General features: G+C 37.9%; 1 protein-coding gene across 4 annotated transcripts; it reads left to right on the top strand.

Annotated features, from left to right (window-relative positions):
• The first annotated feature begins 4 nt into the window (after positions 1-4).
• On the top strand, positions 5-27,964 carry klhl20.S (kelch like family member 20 S homeolog). 4 transcript variants are annotated; one of them, XM_018261045.2, is made up of 13 exons: positions 5-157; positions 2,113-2,310; positions 3,078-3,219; positions 4,009-4,582; positions 14,331-14,489; positions 15,155-15,249; positions 17,997-18,112; positions 18,704-18,887; positions 19,091-19,234; positions 20,552-20,685; positions 22,545-22,753; positions 26,472-26,578; positions 27,304-27,964. In XM_018261045.2, exons 3-13 carry the CDS (start codon positions 3,200-3,202, stop codon positions 27,386-27,388), a joined length of 1,827 nt encoding a protein of 608 aa, XP_018116534.1. In that variant the 5' UTR covers positions 5-157; positions 2,113-2,310; positions 3,078-3,199; the 3' UTR covers positions 27,389-27,964. The 4 variants fall into 4 exon arrangements, with proteins under 4 accessions (XP_018116534.1, XP_018116533.1, XP_018116531.1 ...); XM_018261044.2 differs by having other exon boundaries at positions 3,018-3,219; XM_018261043.2 differs by lacking the exon at positions 3,078-3,219 and adding an exon at positions 1,892-2,028 and having other exon boundaries at positions 65-157.
• Positions 27,965-28,000: the final 36 nt, after the last annotated feature.

Genomic DNA, 28,000 nt, shown 5'->3' with positions numbered 1-28,000 from the left:
AGGCAGAAAGGGCAGCTAGGGTTCGGAATCACCGGGTATTACGATTGGCTGGGGTTTTTTTTTTTTTTTTTTTGGTCCGGAGGCGTGTACTAAGTAGCCGGTAGTGAAGAGGGAAGATGGCTGCCGCATTGAAGTAATTTTCAGTCGCATCGTTCTGGTAATGGAGCTTATATTGTAAATGTTTTTACTACATAGTTTAAAAGCAAATAATGGTGCCAACACAATGGGAGATGACAAAAAATATTTTTTTCGGCGTCAGAATGGCTTTAATAAGATCTACTGTCTGCAGATTTAAGTTTTTAGATGAAGGAGCCCTTCAGATTTTTGTAGTATACTGTATAAATGATTACAGTAATACAAACAAATAAAACACCAACCTGTTGACCTTCAAAGGAGTTAATGCTATGTAGAAACAATTAGCAATATTAATAAAAGCAAGAACTGTAAGGAAAGGAAAAGGCTGGTTTCCACACCAAGCCTTCAGAGTGGATTGCTCAGCTGCTGTTTAGTAGTGATCATTAGCTCCAGACAGCTGAGATAGCAAAAAGGCAGGAGCAGTAATATATGCCAGGCACTTCTGGCAGCCATAGTATTGCTCATTAGTCGTGCTGTTCAGTTATAAGTCAAACCTTTGTGCTTCTTAATATTTGCTTTCCCCAGACACAGTAAGAAAGGCATGCGTCATAGAAATCTTTTCAGCTCCATCACATGTTGCTCAGATGTCTTGTGCGTGATACAGTGTTGTGTTTTTTGCATATTTTTCCAATAACAATGACTAAAACTATGCATTATGTAGTCCTTTATGTCATTTTTGTCTCTAGCTTCTATAGCCAGTTTCTAGCTGGAAATGTCGTTTGATCACTCGCTGGAGCAAACTTTCCTCTCTTACTACAAGCTCAGATGTCATGACATTTACAATTAAGGGGAAAAAATAACCTAACCCGAAAGAATTATCAAACACGTACAGATGAAACTCATCTCTGTATGAAATAGGTTCATACATTCAGAATGTTTAAAAGAAGGAATTGAACCCCTTTTTAAAAGAGTCCAATTCAACATGTTGCTTGTACAAATTTAGCATGGAGCAGTTCAGTGTAAATAAACCATTTTCACAATAATGTGTTTATTAGTAGTATGTGCCTATCTATGGGTGATCATAAATAGAAAATTGCCATTTTAAAAAATAAGGACAGCCCCCTGGGATCGTATGATTCACGGTGCACACAAACATACCAGACAAACTATACATATTAGGTCACATGAGCCAATTAACAGACAGCGTTCTGTCTTTTGCTTCCACACTTCTTCTTGTTAGAGTTGTAGTATTTCTGGTCATATCTCTGAGGCAGCACACAGACCATCGGTTCAAGGCACAAGATGTAAAAGGGCAATATTTACTTAAATATTTATTCAAGCTTGATTCCACTTAATTTGATATAAACTATATGTTGCTTAAGTATTCATTTTGGGGGTATAGTTTTCCTTTAATCAAGCAGTGTGAGGATTTTAATTGTGTTTAAAAAATAAGTTGTCATCCCTAACTTGTGTTATTTTCTCAAAATTTATACAGCACTTTGAAGTTGGGCAGCCATCTTAAAATTCATTGCTTCAATTGTTTTTTTTTTTATTATTGTCAGTATTCGGCTAGGATTATAACCATAATAACTCTCTTACCTCTAAGTTGTAACAGTACATTGTGTGAACTTTGTTTGCTATATTGCTGTGATTATCTAAATAGGTATTTACATTTCTCTTGTATGTTGTACTGATATAGTGTCAATACGGATGGAAACAACCACATTTTTAAAAAGTACTTGGGTGGTTCACCTTTAAGTTAACTTTTAGTATGTTATAAAAACTTATCAATTGGTCTTCATTATAACACAAATAGGGAAAGATAAATGGAGAAAAAAGCACAAAAGGAAAATAAGGAAGTGACAGAGGAAGCCATCAAAAACCTATTTAAAAGCCCATGTGTTACATTCACCTGTTTCTTGTCAAGGACAGTTAGAGACAGAGTCATCCTGGGTAAGAAAGACAATGCTAGAGAAAATTTTGAAAAATATTGTATTTTATTGTGTTCTAATTCCACAATTCTTATTTTCTTTTCAGGTGTTCGTCTTACCACAAATGCATCACTTTTCCCCAGAAACAACAGAGTGCAGGAAGTGTGAATGAGTCCAAAGCTCTGTTCCCAGAAGCTTCCGTCCATTGGAGGAAGACTTAAAGCTTCTGCCCTATCAGCTGCTGAGGCTGAATTTGGCATGAAGGATTCTCTTCACTGTGCATGGACAGAAAACCAATGCGGAGGTAAGAAAGCCAAGTAATGAGGGTATTTGTCAATGAAACCTGAACTGTTCAAAGAGTTCTTTATCATGCATCCTTCTAATGCAACAAGTTGCTAGTCAAACTTGATGTATTTTGGCTTATTGAAAGAACTGTCAGTTCATAAGGGATCTTTTCATAATTTGTATCACCATACCTTCTGCTAAAAAAGTAAACATGAAATAAACCAAACAAGATTGTTTTGCCACCAATAGGGATTCATGCAGAGTAGTTATCAGCAAGTACAATTTGCTGTTTTTTTATTATTTCAGAGAAAGGGAATTTTTCAAAATCAGAATTAAAGCATTCTTTTGGTTGGATTATATTGGCGATTGCCTGCCCGATATTCATAGCTTTCTGTGTAATGTGTCTACAGATAAGGGATGCCATAGCTGTACCAACATTAATTGCTGCAAAGTTAATCAGACCACATAAGTGGTCATATTTTATACAAAACGTGGCACCAAAAACCTTGGCTAGTCTGCTCTACTAAAGCACTCCATCCATTATGGAGGTATATATCTTCCACTAACCACCCACAATGAGTAAAGAAAAAAAGGGTGATTGTCAGAAAATAAACTCACCTGTGTATCTGATCCCATTGCATTTCTTTGAAATATTGACCTATTTATAGAACCCTCCCTTTGCAAACACACAATGAAATCCTAAGACATTTTAAATTGTTTCTTTAGACCTGCAAATTACAGGAAATTGCCAAGTCTCTCTGCTGCTAGCTTCAGATCTTGTTTCAGTTTGCAGCTGTTCGATTATTGAAATGAGAGCCACTGCAGGCAAGAACTTGTACAGTATTCCTCTCACCCCCTGCTGATTTCAGCAGCAGTCATACTAAGAAGACATAGTCAAAGACAGAGCGATGCCGGATCTTCTAGCCTGGTAAAGGGTATTTTTTCTTGTGAAATACTGAACATAGGAATATTTTGAGAAACATGCCATTGGGCAACTTATCTCTAGAAAATCCAGAAAATATAATTACTTGACTGAGAACAAGAATGTGTGTCTTTAAGTATTGTAAGAGGTATACTCTTAATCCAGGGCAGGGTTACATATATATATATATAAATGAAATGTTAATAAGATATATGTAAAAAAAAAAAATTTGTTTAGCATTGCAATGTTGTCTTTTTAAAGTTGACGTTTTATTTTAAAAATCAATCTTAAAATAAAACTAAAAACACACTTTTTGCATAATTATTAAATACCCACGTAATATTTTTTTGAACTACCTTATGCAGCATTAAACTTTTTTTTTTTTTCATTCATTTTTTAGCACGCTATGAGGCTTATGCCTGGTCTTGTTATAGCTGTATCAGTTCCTGGAAGAACTGGTTGAAAGCTAGTCGGCAACAAAAATACAGCAACATCCAGAAACATATAGGGTGTTTAACTCATTTAGAAATATTGATCATTAATTGTTGGAGGAGAACAAAATGTGTTAAACAGCAGTATTTCACTCCTGGGATTTGACTTTAATTACCTGTATCTTTTAAAATTAGTTTTTGATTGAAAGCTATACTAATCAAAAGTAAATATGTTTGTTGCACACAATAAACACTATATTTGATTGCACAAGTCGAATACTGTGTAATTTAGTAGAATAAGAACCCATGCTTTTCATTAGACTTAGTTTAATTGCCTTTCTTTTCTTTGTTCTTCAATCCACAGGTGTCTTAGTACTCGCCCTGGGGAGACTGGAATGGATGTCACAAGTCGCTGCACCCTGGGAGACCCCAATAAATTACCAGAGGGGGTTCCTCAGCCTGCTCGCATGCCTTATGTCTCGGACAAACACCCAAGACAGACCCTAGAGGTCATCAATCTCTTGCGCAAACATAGAGAGCTTTGTGATGTAGTCCTTGTGGTAGGTGCCAAGAAAATCTATGCCCACCGTGTCATCCTCTCAGCTTGTAGCCCATACTTTCGGGCAATGTTCACAGGCGAGTTGGCAGAGAGTCGCCAGACCGAAGTAGTTATTCGGGACATTGATGAACGAGCCATGGAACTGCTGATTGACTTTTCATACACCTCACAAATTACAGTGGAAGAGGGAAATGTACAAACCTTGCTACCGGCTGCTTGTCTCCTTCAGCTTGCAGAGATTCAAGAAGCCTGCTGTGAGTTTTTAAAGAGGCAGCTTGACCCATCCAATTGCTTGGGTATCCGAGCCTTTGCCGACACTCACTCATGCCGAGAACTGTTGAGGATCGCAGATAAGTTCACCCAACATAACTTTCAAGAGGTATGTGACTTTTGTTTAGGAAACTTAACTCTGCATATGTTTTGGTTACTAACACTCAATATTGTGTGATGACAGTCTGCAACTCTGCCATTACAGTGTATGATCAAATGCACATCCTTGTAAGATTTATTATATAGAGAGACTAAAAACTGGGGATGTTTTCTTCATTTAACAAAATTTTTGTGCCAGTTATCTTTCATTTAAGGTATTCAATAAGGGCAGAGACTGTTGAGTTTGAAGGCACTTTCAGCAGAAAAAAATTTCTTGCATGCCTCTCTACAGTCTTTAAAGTTCTTTCATCGTTTGGAATATCAAGTAGATATTCAATGATTCAATCAGACTCTACGAGGGGCTCTTTGATAAGCTTGTCATATTCCACTGTATTCTGTTTCATAGAAAGTGCATTTGAGCCTCTGTAAATCTGCTGTTCTATTTAGAGATCAAATCAAACTAGGATTCTGATAGGCACTTTCCATCAGATGCCTTTTCAGGACTGCCTGCAGCCCAGGAAGGTGCAGTCAGTTATGGGCATGCTTTGGCTTCTGGTAATGATTCGATTTTGAAAGCAAAATCTTTTATTTTATTTCTCTCAAGCTATATGGTCTATGTGCTTTTTTTTTAAACAAAGGGAATTATTATATTTTTGCAGAATAATTACTAATTTATTTCCTAGTATTTGGGACGTATTGCATTTTTATGTAACAACTGACAATAGTTCCTCTTTTTAACCTAATTGGTATTTGAGCTTTCCCTCTGTTGTCCAGTGCATGTAGTGATCACAATGGGCTGTAATGCATTGTCCATCCTGACATTTGGATATATTGTGCTGGTATGTCAAGGTTTCTCTCAGCTAAACAAGGGGGGGGGGGGGCGGCTAGGTTCAATATGACCTGTAACAGCAGCCTTAAAAAGATTTTATTACTATTAAAAATGTAAGTATTTGGCTTGATGTTTATTTAAATAATAATTGCCAGTTAACAATTATATCTAGAAAAAATGTGTATTTTTACTGTATGGTCTTACATACATTTGCATTTAACAGTTTATTTTCATTCCAGTGTAGAAAATAATTAGCTTAGTATAGGTGTTAGAGCTCAGAGCAATTAAGCATTAATACTGCAGAACAGGTCTGTCCAACTGGCGGCCCCCCCTTGTGTGGCCCCCCCCCCACCTACCTGCCCACGTGTAAATTTTAAATGTTATCACTACAGAGATTAACTGGCCCCTACATTGCTTAAACCTCAAATTCAGAATAATCCCCTATATTGTTCACACCAGTGATTACCCATCATTATTCACACTTGTGACACCTCTATTGTTCATATCCTAAAGCCCCTGTACTGTTCACATCTGAGACCCAGACTGAAACTGCCCACATTGTTCACCTGTGGTACATTTTAGAGTGGTCCTGACTCTTGCTCTGTTCTGCCTTCCTTATGCTCCCAATGTGTGCCCCTCTCTGCCTGTCTGTGCCCTGCTCTGCCTGTGGAACATAAGCCTGGTATTTGTTCTGGGGGTTGTTGGCATTTGAAAATAAATTGTTAGCCCCCCCCCCCAAGGTGTTTAATCATTTGCTGGGGGTGCAGTGTTATCCAAGGGGAAGAGTAGGCATATGGATTTAAGGGTATGTCTTAATATGACAACTTTTTTCACATATGTTTGATAAGTGATGCCCCTGCAGTGAGCACCAACCATTTGGTTTTTTGGTGTGCTACCACAATTAATGTTAGGGATGCACCGAATCCACTATTTTGGGTTCGGCCTAACCCCCGAATCCTGTGCGAGAGATTCGGCCGAATACCGAACCGAATCCAAATCATAATTTGCATATGCAAATTAGGGGTGGGAAGGGGAAAACATTTTTTACTTCCTTGTTTTGACACAAAAAGTCGCACGATTTCCCTCCCCAACACTAATTTGCATTTGCAGATTTGGATTCTGTTCGGCCGGGCAGAAGGATTCGGCCTAATCCTGGATTCGGTGCATCTCTAATGTGGACATGGTATTGTGGTAACATGGGTGTGGTTTAAAACAGGGAGTGGCCAACACGGTCTTCCATTATTGGCCCTCAGCCTATGAGTAAGTGCCCATACAGGCACGAAACGCGTTAGGTCTCCATGTCCTAATAAAGACTTTTTACTTTTTACATCTGACTTCTTCATTTTTTGGAAACCCTCACAACTCTGTGATACAGTGTTCTTGCCTCCACTATGTAGGCCAGAAAAATTTCGGCCCTCGGTACCACAGAAATTGGACAGCACTGCTCTAGAATATGCATGTGTTGAAAAGCTCACAACAGTCAACAAACATTGATGAACGGACATGCTTATGTGAAGATGATTTGTTGCCATAGACAACTGTCCTTGGGCAAATTTTGCCAATCGATCTAATGCAGGATGAATAATGATAAATCACTTATGGCTTGTTACGGGTTACTGCTCTGGAGCAAATTTTGCCACTGCTTTTTATTATTATTTCATTTAGAAGGCAACATAGAGTGTTTCTCAGCATGCTGCCAGAAGTACTGATTAGAACAATAATTTCTCATTATTAAGCAAATGGAGTGGAGTTGCAGAAAACCACATTTTAATTATATGGAAACAATGTTTTATGTTAATAATACGAATTACCAATGCATAAGCTAAGGTATATTATGAATTAGATCAGTGCTGTCCAACTTCTGTGGTACAGAGAGCCAAAATTTTACTGGCCTATGTGGTGGAGGGCCGATAATGGAAGTCAGTGTTGGTCAATCCCCCTTTTAAACCACACCTACTGTAAACCACACCCATGTTACCACAATAACTTTTAAGATCATATCCACATTAACGGTGGTAGCACACCAAAAAACCAAATGGTTGGTGCTCACTGCAGGGAAATCCATCATCACTCATATGTGAAAATTGAAGTCATGTTAAAAACATACCCTTAAATTCATATGCCTCATCCTCCCCTGTGGATAATACAACAACTCCCCAATACATGCTTAAACACCTTAGGGGCCCTTAACAACAATTTCCAAATGCTAACAAACCCCAAGAACAAACCCCTAACAGGTTTACATCCCACAGATAGTGTAGGGCAGTGATCCCCAACCAGTAGCTCGTGAGCAACATGTTGCTCACCAACCCCTTGGATGTTGCTCCCAGTGGCCTTAAAGCAGGTGCTTATTTTTGAATTCCAGACTCGGAGGCAAGTTTTGATTGTATAAAACCAGGTGCACTGCCAAACAGACCCTCAATGTAGGCTGACAATCCACATAGAGGCTACTAAATGGCCAATCACAGCCCTTATTTGGCACCCCAGGAACATTTTTCATGCTAGTGTTGCTTCCCAACTCCTTTTACTTCTGAATGTTGCTCAAAGGTTCTAAAGGTTGGGGATCCCTGGTGTAGGGCAAGCAGAGAATGGCACACACAAGCAGCACTGGGCAAGCAGAGAATGGCACACACAAGCAGCACTGGGCAAGCAGAGAATGGCACACACAAGCAGCACTGGGCAAGCATTTTGAATAAAGTGTGAGCAGGTGAACAATGTTGGCAGTTTCAGTCTGGGTCTTGGGTGTGAACAGTACAGCCCTTTAGGATATAAACAATAGAGGTGTCACAAGTGTGAACAAAACAGGGGATTAGAGTCTGAATTTGAGGTTTAAAGGAGAAGGAAAGCTACAGAGCCATTTTATTGGCAATAGATTAGCTGCAATAGTGCAAGCTAGAATGCAATATTTATTCTGTAGAATGTTTTACCATACCTGAGTAAACAGCTCTAGAAACTCTCTGTTTGTTTAGGATAGGAGCTGCAGTATTAACTGGTGTGACATAACTTCCTGCCTGAGTCTCTCCCTGCTCTGGGCTCGGATTACAGCAGAGAAGGGAGGGGGCGGGGGAAAGGAGCAAACTGAGCATGCTCTTGCCCAGGGCAATGAGGTTTAAACTGAAGGCAGGAAGTCTGATACAGAAGCCCATGTGTACACAATAGAAGGAAAGAAATGCAGTGTTTCTTTTGATAGGGGACTCAGAGCAGCATTACCTTGGGGGTTTACTGGTATATGTAGATGGACCTTTCTGATAAGGCTTACTTAGTTTTAACCTTTCCTTCTCCTTTAAACATATATATATATATATAATACACAAAAGCTATGAATATCTTGTAAATTATATCCTTGATGTCATTTCTGTCACATGACACACTGAAATTTGTGTATTATAATAAAGTACCCCCAGTTGCAAAATATGAGGATATTAGAAATTACCTCGGAGTTCCATGACCTGTATAAAAACACGTATTTTGTAACACTTGTTAATCTTTCAATGTAACTCTCTGTAATACACAGCCTAAAATGTTGCTTATGTTACAAATACCAACAATTGAGTAAAGATCAAAGGTCTGTTTCAAGTACCCCTCAATAGCGATAACTAAATTGCAATTACTAAATTGCAATCTATCTTTACTTAGATACAGGTGTAGTGGAATAGATATTCCTAGACGGTCTATTTTTCATTGTATAGATATAAGCGATATATTATCTAATATGACATGCCTATTAGCCTAGCCGTTAACCCGTCAGTGTTAGGCCGAAAATAGCTTGTGAATCCTCGTTGTTAAAATCCCAAAAAGCCCGAAATAATATGTGCACTACTAAAAGAAAAAAGGATGTTATTTACAAGTCAAGGTGTTCACCTTTGTTAGTGTCACTTAATGCCAATTATTGCGTCAGGTGATAAGTAAGTGAAGGGTATCGAACCTGTCTAAAAATCTAACTAAACAATCCCCGATCAGACAATCCATGTGCTAAACAAGTCCCAATATTAATATAAGAAAATAATAACAAATAAAAATAATATATACAAAAGTACAAATCAGAGTAAAAAACAGAAAAATCAAAAAATCCCAGAGTCAATCGAGTAATGTACAGAAAGTCAATGTTCCAAAAAAAGTATGATTTGTGTAAGCAAGAAATATACTTTGTGTAAACAAGAAATATGTTCATCTGGGCATCAGAGGTAGAAGGCTGGCAGTCTTCATCACAAAAGTTGGAATGCTTAACTTACTCGGGAGAATACGGCAGTACATGTATCACATCTTACCAGCTTGAACCGTATACACCGATCCTTAACTATCAGGAGCTGTATAATGTGGGTGCCTCATACGGCAAAACAGGCAGTGATCAGATCCCATCATCATCTGCACCTGGCTTGAAGGCATACTCGGACGGGAGATGTTATGTATGGAGACCCCGCATTGGAAGGGCAAATACAGAGAGTTACATTGAAAGATTAACAAGTGTTACAAAATACATGATTTTAATTTTAATTTTGTGGTTCGCCTAACAAGGGGTTTTAACATAAATGTGGATTTGTTTTATTTGGTTAGTAACTACATAGAAATGCTTTATGTCATTTAATAATTTGACGCATAGTGATGATGATGATGACGTTGGCCAATTAAGTGCTTTCTCCCGCCATCATAGGTATATAATGCATTTTTGTATAGCCTATGTCACTTTGAGAAAGGCCTCGGAGAGGCCGAAACGTTAGTCGTTTTTGTCAATAAAACATTTTTATTTCAATTTAAGTCCTGAGAGTGCGGACCTTCTTTGTGGGATGAATACTTCAATAATTTTGGACACTGCACCCAGGCAATGTTGAACCGTTTGACGAGAGTGCCGGCTCCTCCATTGACTATATATATATATATATATATATATATATATATATATATATATATATATATATATATATATATATATATACGACAAAAAAGCTGAAGCACACCAGGATTTTCTTCAAGAAATGTAAAACTGTTTATTCCATCAACGTTTCGGCTCTCGAGTGGAGCCTTTATCAAGATAAAGATTACAACAAAGTGAAAACTATTTAAAGACTCACCCAGCTCACTCCCACCTCCCAGTGACGCCCCCTTTCAGGTGTGAGGGATAATTAGAAAATTCATTAGTGTGACTGGTTCTTCCAATAGATACATTCTGTAGAAGCAAATACATATAAAACACAGAATGTGAAATACAGTGTATAACGTGCTATATATAAATATTAAATATTAAACATTAAATATAGCGATCTCTGCAAACAGTTTGTTTTTAGGTTTTGATACTGGTAATCCTTTTTGTGGATTTTTAAGTGTTTTTATATATAAATTCTATTTTGATGTTTAATATTTAATATTTATATATAGCACGTTATACACTGTATTTCACATTCTGTGTTTTATATGTATTTGCTTCTACAGAATGTATCTATTGGAAGAACCAGTCACACTAATGAATTTTCTAATTATCCCTCACACCTGAAAGGGGGCGTCACTGGGAGGTGGGAGTGAGCTGGGTGAGTCTTTAAATAGTTTTCACTTTGTTGTAATCTTTATCTTGATAAAGGCTCCACTCGAGAGCCGAAACGTTGATGGAATAAACAGTTTTACATTTCTTGAAGAAAATCCTGGTGTGCTTCAGCTTTTTTGTCGTGGATATTTTACTTCTGGATTGCACCCAGGTCCCTAACTCCTGAAGTGTGTGCTAAAGCCTTCTACACTGTATATATATATATATATATATATATATATATATATATATATATATATATATATATATATATATATATATATATATATATATATATATATATATATATATATATATATATATATATATATATATATATATATATATATATAAAAAAATTTTTTATTACACTTTTTTGAGGGTAAAATAAGATACCCTGTTATATTTGATTGGAGGTATGTAAATGTTTCAGGCGTGTTAATGATGTGAGCCTTTCAGGAAGTGTGAAACCCACAGGCATTTTTTTAATAGAAGTGTTAAAAAGATTGTTTTCAAACTGCAGTTTCCAATAATCCACTATGGTGCCAGGATATGAAAATATAAAACTTCAGAAATACAGAGTAAGAACCAAGCTACTAAAAAGAGTGGGGACATGAGAGAAGTTATGGACAAACCTAGTGGGAAGGAGCTATAAATCTAATTTGAGACAATATATGCAAACATATGCACATATTTCATTCCACTGAACCTTATTAAAGGTGTTGTTCACCTTAAAATTAACTGTTAGTATGCCGTAGAGCAGGGGTCCCCAACCTTACTCGTGAGCCACATTTAAATGTAAAAAAAAGTTGGAGAGCAACACAAGCATGAAAAAGTCCATGGGGATGCCAAATAAGGGCTGTGATTGGTTATTTGCTAGCTCTTATGTGGACTGGCAGCCTACAGGAGGCTCTGTTTGGCAGTACATGTGGTTTTTTATTCACCCAAAACTTGCCTCCAAGCCTGGAATTAAAAAATAAGCTCCTGCTTTAAGGGCACTGGGAGCAACATCCAAGGGGTTGGAGAGCAACATGTTGCTCACGAGCTACTGGTTGGGGACCACTGCCGTAGAAAGTGATATTTTGAGACAATTTGCAATTGGCTTTCATTTTTTATTTTTATATATATATAGAGTTATTTAGCATTTTATTCAGCAGCTCTCCAGTTTGCAATTTCAGCAGTCTGGTTGCTAGGGTCCAAATTACCCTAGCAACCATGCACTGATTTGAATAAGAGACTGGAATATGAATAGGAGAAGCCTAAATCGAAAGATGAGTAATAAAAAGTAGCAATAACAACACAGCCTTATAGAGCATTTGTTTTTAGACGGGTTATGTGACCCCCATTTGAAAGCTGGAAAGAGTCAGAAGAAGAAGGCAATTAATTCAAAACTATCAAAAAAATAAGTAATGACGTTTTTTAGAATTGGCCATTCTATAACATTCCAAAATTAACTTAAAGGTGAACAGCCCCTTTAAAATTTCTGTGAATACCTTTAACACACAATGAAATAGCTTCACATATAGAAGAGAAATTGTTTGTGGTCTAGAGTTTAAATATCCTGGATACATACAAGACTTCAAACAGCCAACATTCCCCCCAATGCTATTTATAAGACCTGATGTGTTTTTTCTGTTTGTTTGTTTTTTGTGGGCTTGATAGATATTTTCTGGTTGTCACTCTTTACAGCCTCTATGTGTTTGAATACATTATATATTTGAACCTATCATATTAATAGAGTGGCAGAGCTTACAGCGTATCTGCTAATGCTAAAAAATTATCTTGGGCTTTGGCAACCGTCCCAGCTATATTGTCTGCCATTTTTGTTCAGACAGCACAGTTGTGCGCGTATTGTATTTTTTTGCTCATTTATAAAATTGATCTTATTTAGTTTTCTTCTAGGCTAATCTTTCTGAATGTTTATACACTGACAGGCGTGGAATTTGGGATGTAAATGCATACTTTTTTAAGTTTCTGCATCGAAATCCACCCTGTGTCATTAAAGGGGTTGTTCACCGTCTCACACTTTTTTTTCAGTTCAGTTGTTTTCAGATTGTTGACCAGAAATAAGAATTTTTCCAATTGCTTTCCAAAACCTTAGTTTAAAGTTTAATGTTCTTGTCTCTGGTGTTTCAGTCTGGCAGCTCAGTAATTCCGGTGCAGATTGTGCGCTGTTAACATTTTGCAACATTTAGTTGATATATTTCTCAACAGCATCTCTGGAGGATTGGCAACTATTGTATCAATTCTAACAGCTTACCTTTAAGAATGTGCCAGTGCGAATTTCTGCAAAAACCCTAATAGTCCCTCCCTTCTCTTCCATTCCTATTCCCAGGCTGTGCAGGGGAGCCAGCGGCTCTCAGCTCACTGCATTGTAGGACAGGAACCAATCAGCAGCTAGCAGGACCTGATGGGGAACTGAAGCCTGTCTGTACATGTGTGACTGCAGGGCTGTGATTGGCTGTCCCCCTCCTACTGTGCTTCTTTTTTTTAGCACCAAGTAAAATCAACACCATAATTGCCTACACAGTTAGGGTTCTTTCATGTATCCTATATGTCTCCTTTAATGAAGCTCAGGGATTCTGCTCAGCAGGGACAAAGATAATTAATGTATCAACTAAATATATCAATTTAGAACAGTTTACAGGGTCGATGACCCCCCCCCAGAGCTGCTTCAGAAGGTGAAAAATTACACTTTACACTTCAATATTAGAAAAACGTTCAAACATAGAAAGTGATTGGAAAAAATCTTTATTTCTGATGAACAGTCTGAAACCAACTGAAAAAGGTGTAAGATGGTGAACAACCCCTTTAACATTACAGGAGATCCCAAACACAGTTACTTGTTAAAGTCAGTGTCTGTTGTATCTTACACACTTATAGGTGACTTCAAACTCCTATATAAATTTGAGTTGATACTCTCCAGTCTTGCGTTAAAAACTATATCTGTATAGATTATGTGACTTAAAGGAACAGTAACACCACAAATGTAATTGTTTTAAAGAAATGACAATGTAATGTAGAGTTGTCCTGCACTGGTAAGGCTGTGTGTTTGCTTTAGAAAGGGTACAATAGTTTATATAAATAAACTTCTGTGTAGCTATGGGGACAGTCATTCAAGATGGAAAAAAGCAGAAAAGTTACAGGGTAGACAACAGATAAGCTCTGCAGTATACAATGAGATTCTTCAAAATTATCTACTGTGTATCCTGTGCTTGAATGGCTGCCCCCATGGCTACACAGCAACTTGTTTATATAAACTATAGTTATGTCTGAAGCAAATAAACCAGTTTTACCAGTGCAGGGCAACACTAAATTGTATTTTCATTCCTTTAAAACCATTTTGTCTTTGGTGTTACTGTTCCTTTAATATAGTTAATAATTAAAATGTATTTCTCTGTTTGTTTTCCCCAGGTGATGGAAAGTGAGGAGTTCATGCTTCTCCCAGCAAACCAGTTGATCGATATAATCTCAAGCGATGAACTGAATGTTCGCAGTGAAGAGCAAGTGTTTAATGCAGTGATGGCCTGGGTGAAATACAGCATTCAAGAAAGGAGGCCACAGCTGCCACAAGTAATTTGTTCCTTTTAATCTGTGTGGATTTTCCCTAAGGGAACTTTATTTAATTATAGCATAGACTGTCTTCTGAAGAGTCAACATAAAGCACCCAAAAACAGAATTTTCCCATTTGTAATAATAATAATAAAAATAAAAAAATCAAATCGCCTTTAAAACTTAAACCCTACCCTATCCTACCTTTTTCATAATGGTGAATATACTGTATGATGTACTTTGCAGAAAAGCACTTTGTAATGTATTATTCTGACTGCCTTTGTGCACTCCTATTTGAGGGGTTGCATAAAGCTCTACGTTTATTTTTCAGAAAATAAAAAATGCCCTGGGTCCTTCCTTTTTTTTTTTTTTTTTTTCAACTTTGTGTTTATTCAGGTTCAACATCTTATACAAAATGCCAGTGAATAGTTGTAATTTGCAAACCTGTGTCACAACATACAATAAAATAATATAAATAAAATAAAAGAAAGAAAGAACAAAAAAAAAAAGCATACATGTTGCATACATTTTCTGTTGTCACCGTGTCATCAAGTCAAATTACCTACATAAGCAGAGAGTAGAGATATATCACATCCCCTGGGTCCTTCTTAACATCATATTGCAAATGTCATAAGTACGTTAGTCATTTATTTTTCATTTAATTTATTTTATTTATTCACTCTTAGGTTTTGCAACACGTTCGATTGCCACTGCTAAGCCCAAAATTTTTGGTCGGGACTGTTGGATCTGATCCACTGATTAAAAGTGATGAGGAGTGCAGGTAATGGTCGAGAACAATGATGATTCTATCTAGTGTGTGGTATAGATATTGTGGGTTTATTTTCTCATGACAATTCCCCATTGTTTTATGTCTTTACTTAAAACAAAGTATAATTAAATTTTTTTTTTACTTTCTTTAATTTTTTAAATGATTTGCCTTCTTTGTCTTCTGACTCTTTCCAACTTTCAGATGGGGGTCACTTACCCCTTCTAAAAAACAAATGCTGACTAAAAAGCTAAATAATTGAAAACCACAAATAATAAAAAAAGTCTACATTATAGTAAAAGTTCATTTAAATTTGAACAACACCTTTAGTTGACTCATATTCATTCATATCATGTACTTCGGAATAGGTAAATAGGACCGGTAGGAATAAAAGTACAGATCAAGATACAGACTTAGTACAGTAACTAAATAGAAGGTACAGTCCAAACCCATGGTACTTCACAACACATGCTATTAGTATAGTAACTTAATACAAGGTGCAGTCCAGTCTCTTGGTATTTCACAACACATGCTGTTAGTAAAGTAACTTAATATAGGGTTTTTTTGTTTGCCTCCTTAGTGTCAAGTATACAGACCAATTTGTCTTTTGATAAAACACCGCGTTTTGCCTATTTAATTGGTTTGAATGTGCTATTTAATTGGTTGTGTGTACTCCACCACTGCTATTGCCTCTAAGATAACTATCTGATGTTGATGCCCTGGAAATGCAAGAGGTCCAATTACATTCTACTGTGTGCATGTTTAGGGTCATATGTAGACCTCAATACCACTATGTTGGAGGTGAGTAGGGCTAATTTTAGTATGCCAGTGATCACTATTTAATATGTTGAAGGTCTTAATTTACATATTATATATTTGGTCATGTATTTATTGAAAAAAAAAATATCCGATAACATATCTGCATGTTGCAAAAGTAAGTGAATCCTTAGGTTTATCATATAATTTTATGGTAAAATCAGTCTGGTGTTTTCAGTCAATGGGATGACAATCGGGTGTGAGACACCCTGTTTTATTTATTTGCTGGGATCCAGCAATGCCTGATCCCACACACAACACACTTGTGGATGTGTATCATGCCTCCAACAAAGGAGGATTCTGAGGCCCTCCGGAAAAGTTTTTGATCCCCATAAAACTAGGAAAGGTTAGTCTAAAAGACTCTAAAGGGTTTGGATTCCATCAATCAACAGTCAGACAGATTGTGTACAAATGGAGGAAATTTAAGACTGTTATTACCCTACCCAGAAGTGGTCGACCATCAAAGACAACTCCAACTGCAAGGCTTCTAATAGTTAGAGAGGTTGCAAAGGAACCCAGGGTAACTTCTAAGCAACTTAAGGCCTGTCTCACATTGGCGAATGTTTGTGTTAATGAGTCCACCTTCAGGAGAGCACTTAACAGCAGTAGTGTGTATGGCAGGGAAACGAAGAGAAAGTCACTGCTTTGCCCCCAAATATATTACAGAGTGTTTCCAGTTTGCTATATATTATGAGGACAAACCAGAAGGATACTGGTATAAAGTTTTGTGGACGGATTAAGTCAAAATATAAGTTTTTTGGCATAAATGAGGAGCATTACATTTGGAGAAAGGAATAAAAAAACTGCATTCCAGCATAATTACCCTATCCCATCTGTGAAACATGATTGTGGGAGTGTCCTGGTTTGTGCCTGTTTTGCTGCATTGGGCCTGGATGGTTTGCCATCATTGAAGGAACAATTAATTGTGATGTATACCAGACAATTCTAAAGCAAAATGGCAAGACATCTGTCCATAAACTGGATCTCAAGAGACCGTGGGTCATGCAACAAGACAACAATCCTAAACACACAAGTCGTTCAACCAAAGAATGGTTAAAGGGGACCAGTCACCCAAAAAAATGATTCAGAATCCTGTTTTTTCACATTAGTCAAGCAAAATGAACTTTACTTATTCTATATAAATTATTTGAATTTTTGTTTTCTTGGTCTGGGAATAATAGGGAATACGACTTATATGCTTTTATGTGAATATAAATCTTGTGCATATGGGGTGGGCAATAGGGACTTTGTATTGTAACACACATGGAGATACTGTTATTCTATTTGACCCCGTTAGGTTTGGCTCACTAATGATATAAGATATAATATGTTAGGAGGTCCATGGTACTGAATATGCATTATTGTCTGTACTTGACTATATTAGGTGCAGTGGGGGTTAAACCTTGTGAGATACTGATTCACCTGTTGAGTGTGTTAATTGGTTACCTTTAAATAGGAAATGATGTCCTGATATTATGTGATGCTTAACAAAAAAGCGGGAGCTTCGAAACGTTGCAGCAATTTTTTTCATATAAAGGATTTTTTTGTTTTGATATGTTTTGTCAAACTACCCCACATCAACGTGTTTCGGTTCTCTTTGAACCGTCGTCAGGATACACAGAAGTCATCACGTGATACATAAATTCAAAAATCCATCAGTGAAAAGTGTTAATTAAGTATTGGTAATAGCAAGCGTGTTCTTAATTAAAATGTTATCGATTAGAATACTAATTGTCAAAATCCAAACACATATTTAAAATTAGTGTACAATAATGTAAAAGGATTAGCCATATTTTAAGAGCAACTATGAAAATGCATAATTGTGAACCATCAAATCGTTTTAAAAAAGGGGTTTTCACTTTGATTTTCACTTTTTTATTTAAGTCCTGAGAGTGCAGACCTTCTCTGTGTGATGTGATATATATATATATTTTTTTTTTCAATAGGGACTTAGTAGATGAAGCCAAGAACTACCTTTTGCTGCCTCAAGAAAGACCTCTAATGCAAGGCCCTCGGACTCGACCTCGCAAACCCATCCGTTGTGGTGAAGTGTTGTTTGCAGGTAATTTTCAACTTTACAAAATGCAGATAATATAGGAAATAAATCTTGAGCCTGATATGTATACACTTAAGTAGCACAATGATCTCTAAATAAATCCATAAACTGGATAAAAATAGTCGGTTCAGAAATGTTATGAAACAAAAAGGCCTGGATCTTTGCTACACTTTTTCACATTGCTTAATACATTGTCCTATTTCGTGCTCTTTTAGGTGAGCTCTTCAGACCTATTTATTTAAAAAAGCCTAATTCTTAGCTGTACCTTCCTTTCAGATTTGCCTTATTAAAGCAAGCAACGCTTGTTAAATCACTTTTAGATTTAGTCTTCTGGCTGTGTTATAGCTTAACTGTTGAACCTAGTTCCCTGTGGAATGCTACCACAACCAGTAACCAATTTATTGCTTGTTTCATGTATCCTTCACATTTTAGGAACACACAAGGGTGTCTATTGCTTTTGTTGGTTTAAATTGTTGGAGCATTATTCTTTTTTTAATATTTTTTTAAAAAAGTGCTATACTTCTGTTCAATCTTAATATTTACATTTGTATTTAACTGTTTCATGCATTACAACAGTATTTTTCTGTTTTTTTATAGTGGGAGGCTGGTGCAGTGGAGATGCCATTTCCAGTGTTGAACGCTATGATCCACAAACTAATGAGTGGAGGATGATGGCTTCAATGAGCAAACGGCGATGTGGTGTTGGGGTCAGTGTTTTAGATGATCTACTTTATGCTGTGGGTGGCCATGATGGATCCTCGTACCTTAACAGTGTAGAAAGGTATGCTTTTGAGTTTTTATTTTTAATTCTTCAGTCAATTTCCTCTACTAACCTATGCAGAACTACACTTCAACATAAGATAATCTCAGTGCTTGTTTTTCATAACCTTGTCTGATGTCCTTTGTCTAATAGCCTTCATTCTTCAGTGCATTGTCTTTTTCGAATAAGCAAATAGTTTGGTGTGATTTATTGATGTTTCATAGGTATGATCCAAAGACCAATCAGTGGAGCAGTGATGTTGCTCCCACCAGCACATGCCGAACCAGCGTTGGTGTAGCAGTTCTTGGGGGATACCTATATGCAGTAGGAGGCCAGGACGGGGTATCCTGCCTCAACATTGTGGAAAGGTAAGAATTCCTGGCCCTCTAGGACTCTTATTTCGTTTTTTTTGTTTTTATCGACACCTTCTGGTTATTTGTAACCCAGCTGTGCTTTTTTAAGCATAAATTTACACATAGACCTATAAAGACACAAACAAATAATTAAATACCAAACAATTTGACGGCACTCCGATCAAAAGGAAAGCAGGTTTATTGCATTCTCCTGCAGGCTTGGGCGTAAGATCCCTGCAGGAGTATGCAATAAACCTGTTTTCCTTTTGATCAGAGTGCCGTCCACTTCTTTGGTAGTCGATGTGGATTCGAGCAGTGGGGACGCTGTGGCCAGAGCACCCGACAGGGAATATATGGAACAGCCTTAGGGAAGGTAAACTTTGAGCGGTCCTTTTGGTTTTGAGTCAAACAATTACTTTGCTTTATTTTAAAACTCCAGATAGCTCATTTACGACCACAAGTGCAGTTTGCAACTTGTGCTTTTTCCCACAGTTCTTCACAGTTCTTCCTACCTTCCGTTTCAAATTGGGGGTTGCTGTGCCTATCGACATAGGTGAATCCCAGAGTTACCCCCTGATCAGATGCCCTGTGTCAATCACCAGAGTGCAGCTGCGCCAAAAGAATGGAGCACACACGTCACTCGCACTCTGGATGCTGGATATGACAGCAGATGGACTTTGTAAATATTCTGCACAACAGTGCCCTACTTACAACAAAGTGCGAACACAGTTGTGTTCATTTTACCAAATCACATTCAGTTTTGGGCATAGTGCAATGATGCTGGAATTATGGGGGCAAATGCTGTATTGTGGAAGAAAAACATGGTGATTACACTCACAATTGCACTTTGCTCACTGCACTTGCAGCCTAAATAAGCGTATTGCAATGATGCTGGAATTCTGGGGGAAAATGCTGTATTGTGAGAGAAAAACATGGTGATTACACTCACAATTACACTTTGCTCATTGCACTTGCAGACATAAATGAGCATTATATTGTATTGGAATTTTCAATAAACTGTTTATTTTCATGGCTGCTTTGCTGCATTATAACTTAATTCAATTGACTGAGTGCGTCACATCGCAGGGCCGGAACTAGGGGTAGGCAGTAGAGGCACATGCCTAGGGTGCAAAGGTGGAGGGGCACCAGGCATGTACCTCTTCTGCCTCCGTCTCCCAGCCGGTTTGGTCCGCCACTGTCAAACAGTAGGATATTACACAAGGACTGACCACATTACTATACCTAATAGTTGAGACACTGCTTGCTGTAAGAATAAATATGCTCCCTAACAAAATATGTACAAATGTGTAACACTAGCTTTCTGTCTGGTAGGTACGACCCAAAGGAGAATAAATGGACACGAGTTGCCTCTATGAGCACTCGGAGACTTGGTGTCGCTGTTGCAGTTTTAGGCGGATTCCTTTATGCTGTTGGTGGTTCAGATGGCACATCTCCTCTTAATACTGGTTAGATCTACTTTTTCACTCGGTGTCCTTGGGTTTCATTTTGTTGAGTTGATATCCAGACCTTTAACAGATGTTCATTTTTTTTTATTTATTTTTTTTCTAACACTTGGAAAGCAAGGGTACTTGATTCTTGTACTTAAGGCTTAAGGTGAGCTTATAGGGAGGTTAGAGTAATAAGAATATTTTAAAAATGCTGCATTTTTGAAAATGCCTGTCTCAAAAATGTTTTTTTATTATCTAAAGGATATAAAGTAAGTACAATCAAATAGTGACACCAGTGGAGCCACTGGGAAGGTCCTATATCCACTGTAGTATTACATCTAGCATTCTGCTCTCCATTTGTGCAGTACTAATTCAAATCATGCCGACTATTAAAATAGGCCAGTTAGGGAATCGTGCAAGATTACTATTAATAGAAGTCTTTGTAGATAAAATAAGACCAATTGAAACTTTATATAAATTTCAAAAGACACATTGGGTTACGAGAAGTCCCCACACCAAAGAATCGTGGGAGCCATAGAATACTAGGGCTTCCTCCCCCCCCCCATAGACCTAAATAACAACAAAACAATGTGTCCCAATGTAATCTTTAATGGGCCTACTCAATGGCCAGCCTACTCAGTAATTTATTGAGTAGGCTGTCCAGCCACTACTTTATTACTTAAGTAAAATGATATGATTTACTGATGACCTTAGTTCAAGTGTGCACTACTATTACAATCACTTGTGGCTATAGATTCTACTGAGACACATTATTTTATTATTATCAAATCATACTGACACAGTTCTTGCAGTTAATAGCAAATGTATTCTCTTTACAAATGTTATTACATTATCCCTGTAGCATCTTGGCAAAGCCAGTTATCACTGTTGTCCTCTTTGTAGCTGCTACTAGTAGCTCTTTGTGTCTTCAACCTAATAGGAAGTTTAGTGCTGTTAGCATTTTTTTATACTTATGTCAAAATATATATTTTGAACAGATTTGATGCGCCTTTTTCATTTTGTGATAAACATAATGCAAATTTTACATGTGCAATAAGTAAGTATGCCGGCTCCCCTATCTAAAATTAGAAATAGGAGCAGCAGAGCAGGTGCAAATTATTAGAACATTATTAGAGAGAATCTAGAAGGAACCTTTCTTCCTAAAACCTTAAACATTTAGTTTGCTCTTTGTTGTTAAAGTATGCAATATCACCATGCCGATATTGAAAGAGCTCTCTGAGGCCTTTAGAAAGGAGGGTTCCAAAAAGATTGTAAAAGAATTGGAAATCAATCATTACACTTTTTTGAAGATTGTCTGTGGAAGAGACAATTTCAAAAACTGCCAACTTGGCCAGGCGGTCAAGCAAGTTCACCTGGAGAGCAACACCATGAAATAAGTCTCAAAGAACCCCAGAATTACACTAAGGGACCTACAGGTAGCTCATGCCAAAAGTACATGAGCCTACTATTGGTATGAAGCCCCATAAATTATATCTGTCAGTGGTGTGCCAGGAGGAAATATTTGTTGTCCAGAATTAACATAAGGACTAAACGAAAGAATGCTCATCAACGCCTAGTAGGCAAAGACAAGACAAAATCAGGGGTATCTGTCAGAAATGTTTTGGAAAAACCAAGGACAGCTTTCTCCGTCAGAAAATGGTAGACACTTATAAGAAATGCCTACTAAAGTTTATATCTGCGAAAGAAGCAAATACCAAGAATTGTAACCAAAGGTTTACCTATTTGCCACGGAAGAACATGGTATTGCTGTTAATTTTTTTTAACTAAATCATTGCAAGTCAATTTTTTATTTATTCTTCAAATATATCTTTATCTTTGTATATTAACGGTTGTTTTTCTTTTTTTTTCTCCAATAGTGGAGCGGTACAATCCCCAGGAGAATCGCTGGCACACTATAGCACCCATGGGCACACGGCGCAAACACCTAGGATGTGCTGTCTATCAGGACATGATCTATGCAGTGGGTGGTCGGGATGACACTACAGAACTCAGCAGTGCTGAACGGTACAATCCCCGAACAAACCAGTGGTCACCTGTTGTAGCCATGACTTCTCGTCGGAGTGGAGTAAGTTGGAGTGCAAACTAAGAAAGAATGTGGTTCCTAACATTTCTTACACAATGTAAAAATATGTATAGAATGTATTTGTACTTTTAACATGTACTTTTCTGTCTTTTGACCCTCTGCTTGACTAATAACTTAATGACTTAAATTTGTGTCCTATGAGCAGTTATTGTTAAAGGAGATGTAAACCTTTACATAGAGATATGTACCCACATTATTACAGCCACTTATAGTAAAGCACACAATGGGTTAAATGGAACTGATTCACTGCCTTGATGTTAATTTATATTCGGCGCTTCTTCACTGTTTCCCTATCATAGGCACCATATTGAAATCATTCCACACAGCACCAGGAGTTTCCACCTGATGCTATACGTCATAGTTACGGACAAAATCCACACAAGTTCTGCAGTGAATAGGAATGTGTCTGGCTCTGTACTGTAAGGAGCTTTTAACTATACGGAGCCCAGCTGCTTTCATGTGCAGGGAAGTTTCTGTTCACGATCTCTGTGCTCTGAAATGCAGCATGTAGAAACTGTCCTCCTTACAGTTTAAATACATGCACAGCCTAAACTTGTGGGAGCTGCCTGAAGAGTTTTGCCACTTCAGTAGGTGGGGGCAAAATGAAGTACACAGCGGCTCTTTATGCAAGGTGCAATATGATCACAACAGTGGGCAAAACACATAATGAACAGTGGTGAAAAAGCTTCAGTCACTAAATCAAAATATTCTGAGAAATTAGTAAGGGGCTATTACATTACAGTGCAGTAGCTGAGCTCTTCATGTTCATCCTCCCAGCATGTGCTCACAACTAAAATAACCAGGGAGGAACAGTAAGTCAGGCAGAAAGTCAAGAACGGCTATAAAAAAAAATCTGCTTGTGCACACTGGCTCCTGTTTCTCTGTTGGTCTTGCATGCACATGTAGCTGGCTGCTTTCTGACTATTCTCATTGTCGAAGAGATAAGGATGGCTAAGTGAGGGAAGGAGATGGGGCTTTACGCTAGAGGAGGAAGTAGGTGAAATGAGCAGGGGAGTTCCACTTATTATTCAGAAACCACATTAAACTGAACGCAGGGACTAAGGTATGTTGCTCTGGGGGGCTGTTTGGTCATTTTAGAGTTAGAAAAAAAGGTTTACTTATTCTTTAAGAATAATTTACTTGTTACTTCTCCAGAGTACAGTCCTTTTCCAAGTTTCCTAGAAGAGAGAAAACAAATGCATCATCTATTACATGCATAATGTGTCTACTTTGATTTTTAAATGCCTGTTTCAAGGACTGCTGATTGAGCACAGGCTCTCACACATAATACATAGTAAATTAGGTTGAAAAAAGGCACATGTCCATCAAGTTCAACCTTCTAAGTCTTTATATAACCTGCCTAACTGCTAGTTGATCCAGGTAGGCAAAAACCCTATTTGAAGCCTCTCCAATTTGCCTCAGAGGGGGAAATAATTCCTTCCTGACTCCAATATGGCAATCTGACCAGTCGCTAGATCAACTTGTACTATGAGCTATCTTCCATAACCCTATATTCACCCACCTACTAAAAAGCCATCCAACCCTTTCTTAAAGGAGAAGGAAAGCTCCAAGACAGTTTATTGCCCACAGATTAGCCACAAAAGTGTGAGCTAAAACGCTATATTTATTCTGCAGAATGCTTTACCATACCTGAGTAAACAGCTCTAGACACTGTTTCTGTTTGTTTAGGATAGAAGCTGCCATATAAGCTTGGTGTGACATCACTTCCTGCCTGAGTCTCTCCCTGCTCACTTACAGCTCTGAGCTCAGATTACAGCAGGGATGGGAGGGGGAGAGGAGCAAACTGAGCATGCTCAAACTGGTGTATTTATATAGACCTTTCTGATAAAACTTGCTTAATTTTAGCCTTTCCTTCTCCTTTAAAGGACACGGAAAGGCAAAAAATAAAATCCCATTTTTACTTTCTTTAATGAAAAAGAAACCTATCTCCAATATAATTTAATTAAAAAATGTGTACCGTTTTTATAAGAAACCTGACTGTATGCAGTGAAATTCTCCCTTCGTTTACTGCTGTGGATAGGAATTGTCAGATGGTCCCTAACTACTGAGCAGGGAAACAATCATAATTATGAACAGCAGGGGGAGCCCCCGTCTTACCAGTCATGCAGAATTCAAGCAGCTTTGTTTGACGATCCCTAAGCAGCCCATACCACACTGAGCATGTGCAGGGTCAGGCAAAGATGTTTAACAAAGTTACAAGATGACAGCCCCCTGTGGCCAACTTTGAAAGCATAAATCATTTGTTTGATTAGGCTTTGTGGTGCATTAAGTTCATGCTTATGTTAAGTATACAAAATACAGCATTTCTAGCCTTATTCTATTTTAGACTTTCCTTGACCTTTTAAAGCTATCTAATGTATCAGTCAGCATGATTGATTCAGGCAGAGAATTCCACATCTTCACAGTTTTCACTGTAAAGGTGGCCATACACGGGCCGATAAAAGCTGCCTACAGACTGAGTCGCCAGCTTATTGGCCCGTGTATGGGGGCCCCCAACGGGCTTGGCCAATCGAGATCTGGCCGAAAGTCAGCCAGATCTCAATCGGATGGGACTAAAAATCCCGTCGGATCGTGGCTGCATCTGTTCGTTGATGCGGTCCCGCGATCCGACCGCCCATTCCCGTTCGCTAGGATCCTAGGGCCCACGATCGGATCAGCCGGATATTGCCCACCTCAAGGTGGGCATATCGGAGAGAGATCCCCTCGTTTGGTGACATTGCCAAACGAGCGGATCTCTCCGTGTATGGCCACCTTAAGAAAAAAAAAAAAAAAACCCTTCCGAATATTTAGCCGGAACCTTTCTTTTATCAAAATGGGTGACCACATGTTGGCTAGAAGGACATACTGGTAAATAAATAAATAAAGCATTAGAGAGATTATTATATGATCCCCTTATATATTTATACATAGTCATCATATCTCCCCTTAAGCGCCTCTTCTCCAGTGTGAACATCCCCAATTTGGTCAGTCTTTCCTCATAGCTAAGATTTTCCATACCTTTTACCAGCTTAGTTGCCCTTCTCTGTACCCTCTCTAATTCAATAATGTCCTGTTTGAGCATTCTGTACAGTAGAAGAATAACCCCCTTCCGTGTATGCCCTTTTTAATACAGCGCAAGACCTTATTTGCCCTTGAAGCTTCTGACTGACATTGCTTGCTACAGCCACACTTATCTACAATGACTCTACTAATGTCCTTTTCCATAATGGATTTGCCTAGTGCAGTCCAATTAAGAGTATAAGTGGCTTGGATATTTTTACATCCCAGGTGCCTGACTTTTCATTTATCAACATTGAATCTCATTTGCCACTTAGCTGCCCAGATTGCCAGTTTGTCAAGATCGAGTTGCAAGGATGCCACATCCTGGATGGAATTAATTGGACAGGATCGTTTTGTGTCATCTGCAAACACTGATACATTACTTACAATACTCTTCCCTAAGTCATTAATGAACAAGTTAAACAAAAGTGGACCCAGTACTGAGCCCTGAGATATCCCACTAAGAACCTTACCATAAGTAGAGAATGTACCAATAACAACCACCCTCTGTACCTGATCCTGTAGCCTGTTTCCTATCCATTATATTAATTTTACAAATCTAAGTATTCTTTTGTTTTTCACTTTCTTTTTTAACCAAAATAATGAAAAAGCAATATTTAAATCTTACTGTTTGCTTTAGGTTGGCCTTGCTGTGGTGAATGGGCAGCTAATGGCAGTAGGAGGCTTTGATGGAACAACGTATTTAAAAACTATAGAAGTTTTTGACTCGGATGCTAACACTTGGCGGTAAGTTCACCGTTTTGCTGCTGCTTTAATGTATATATGCTAACTGAATTCAGTGATTATTCTAGATTTGTAATAATTTTGCGGCAATAATGCGGTGTGTGCATGTGTAGAACATGTGACATCAGTGGAGTGAAGTGCACATGCTCAGTGCAGTTTAGCCGGGTTCAGGAGAGCACAGTGCTGCATTAAGTAGATGTAAGAAGTGATCAAACAAACAAAAGTGACAGAAAATTCAAGTGGTGACCCTGCCTATTAGCTAAATGTTCAAAAATAATTGGGTTACACAGTTGACACAAATAATTTCCTAAATTTGGAGGGTGTAGTACATTTTGAAAACAAAAAGTCCTATGAGGGTTGCCCAGATCTATGATTCACCAGAAGGCGACCTTCTGCCGCTGGTAAAATTCACTACAGGGCAACTATATGTGAGCATTTATATCAAGCACTCATTTCTCTAGCTAGGGGATAGATCAATACATACATAGATACATTATTATTATGCTTTAAAATCATAATGCTTACCTATACCCACACATCTTATGTTTGCTTGTATTATTCTAACTGCAGAAGACTAGTAACGATCCTCTTATTGGCTACTGTGATTGACTGAATTAAGCTAAACATTTCCTTGTGTTAGTACATAACTGCTGTGTGCATTCTTTTCTTTTTAGTTTTTCAATTCTGTGTAAGATTGTATGTAATTTTTTTCCTTTTCTTTTGGGTAGGTTGTATGGTGGCATGAACTATCGACGGTTGGGTGGTGGTGTTGGAGTTATCAAAATGACACACTGTGAATCACATATCTGGTAAACCATACAAAGTGCATTAGACCCCCTCAAGCCTCGGATATGGACATCCAGCTCCACTGTAAGAAGCTTTAAAAGGAGCATCCTCATCAAGTCGCCAAGGAACGTTAAACATTACTCATAGTATTTTCCGTTTTGTTTAAAAGCTAACTTTAAGAATCTATCCCCTGTAAGAACAGGTTCATTTATAGGAGTAATGAAGTATGCTTTCTTTGTTTGGGATGAAAATGTCTCCTTTGGCCAGTTGCTGTCATTGTGTTGTCCAGGAAGACCATATGCATTGCACCTTAAAGGGGAACTCCACACAAACATAACTTAAGCTTTTTGAAAAGTAAACCTAATTTCAAGCAACTTTGCAATATACATTGATTAAAAAATATGCAGACTTTTCCTAATTTTTAATGGTTTTGAATAGTTTCCTAAGCCTAGCCCCCTGCTCTCCTGCTGATCTGTCTGACTACTTTGCTGAGCTGGCTGACTACTGTTACTTTGTATCAGCAGCCATCTGACCTTGGCCTGCATCTTCCAACCCCACAATTCCCTGCACACATGATTTCAATTAGGACCAGAACATCATAGTGCAATGCATTGTGGGTTATGTAGTTCTGCATGCTGT

The sequence above is a fragment of the Xenopus laevis genome, chromosome 4S, assembly GCF_017654675.1.
Source record: "Xenopus laevis strain J_2021 chromosome 4S, Xenopus_laevis_v10.1, whole genome shotgun sequence".
Taxonomy (NCBI): domain Eukaryota; kingdom Metazoa; phylum Chordata; class Amphibia; order Anura; family Pipidae; genus Xenopus; species Xenopus laevis.
The sequence above is the reverse complement of the archived record's forward strand: the minus strand, read 5'-3'. Positions and strand labels throughout refer to the sequence as shown.

Excerpts from the sequence above, each read along its gene's own strand:
- klhl20.S (XM_018261042.2), top strand. The coding sequence starts at position 2,288 with ATGGACAGAAAACCAATGCGGAG. Across the intron at positions 20,686-22,544 it reads CACATCTCCTCTTAATACTG|TGGAGCGGTACAATCCCCAG; the intron begins GTTAGATCTACT and ends TTTCTCCAATAG. Across the intron at positions 26,579-27,303 it reads TCGGATGCTAACACTTGGCG|GTTGTATGGTGGCATGAACT; the intron begins GTAAGTTCACCG and ends TCTTTTGGGTAG.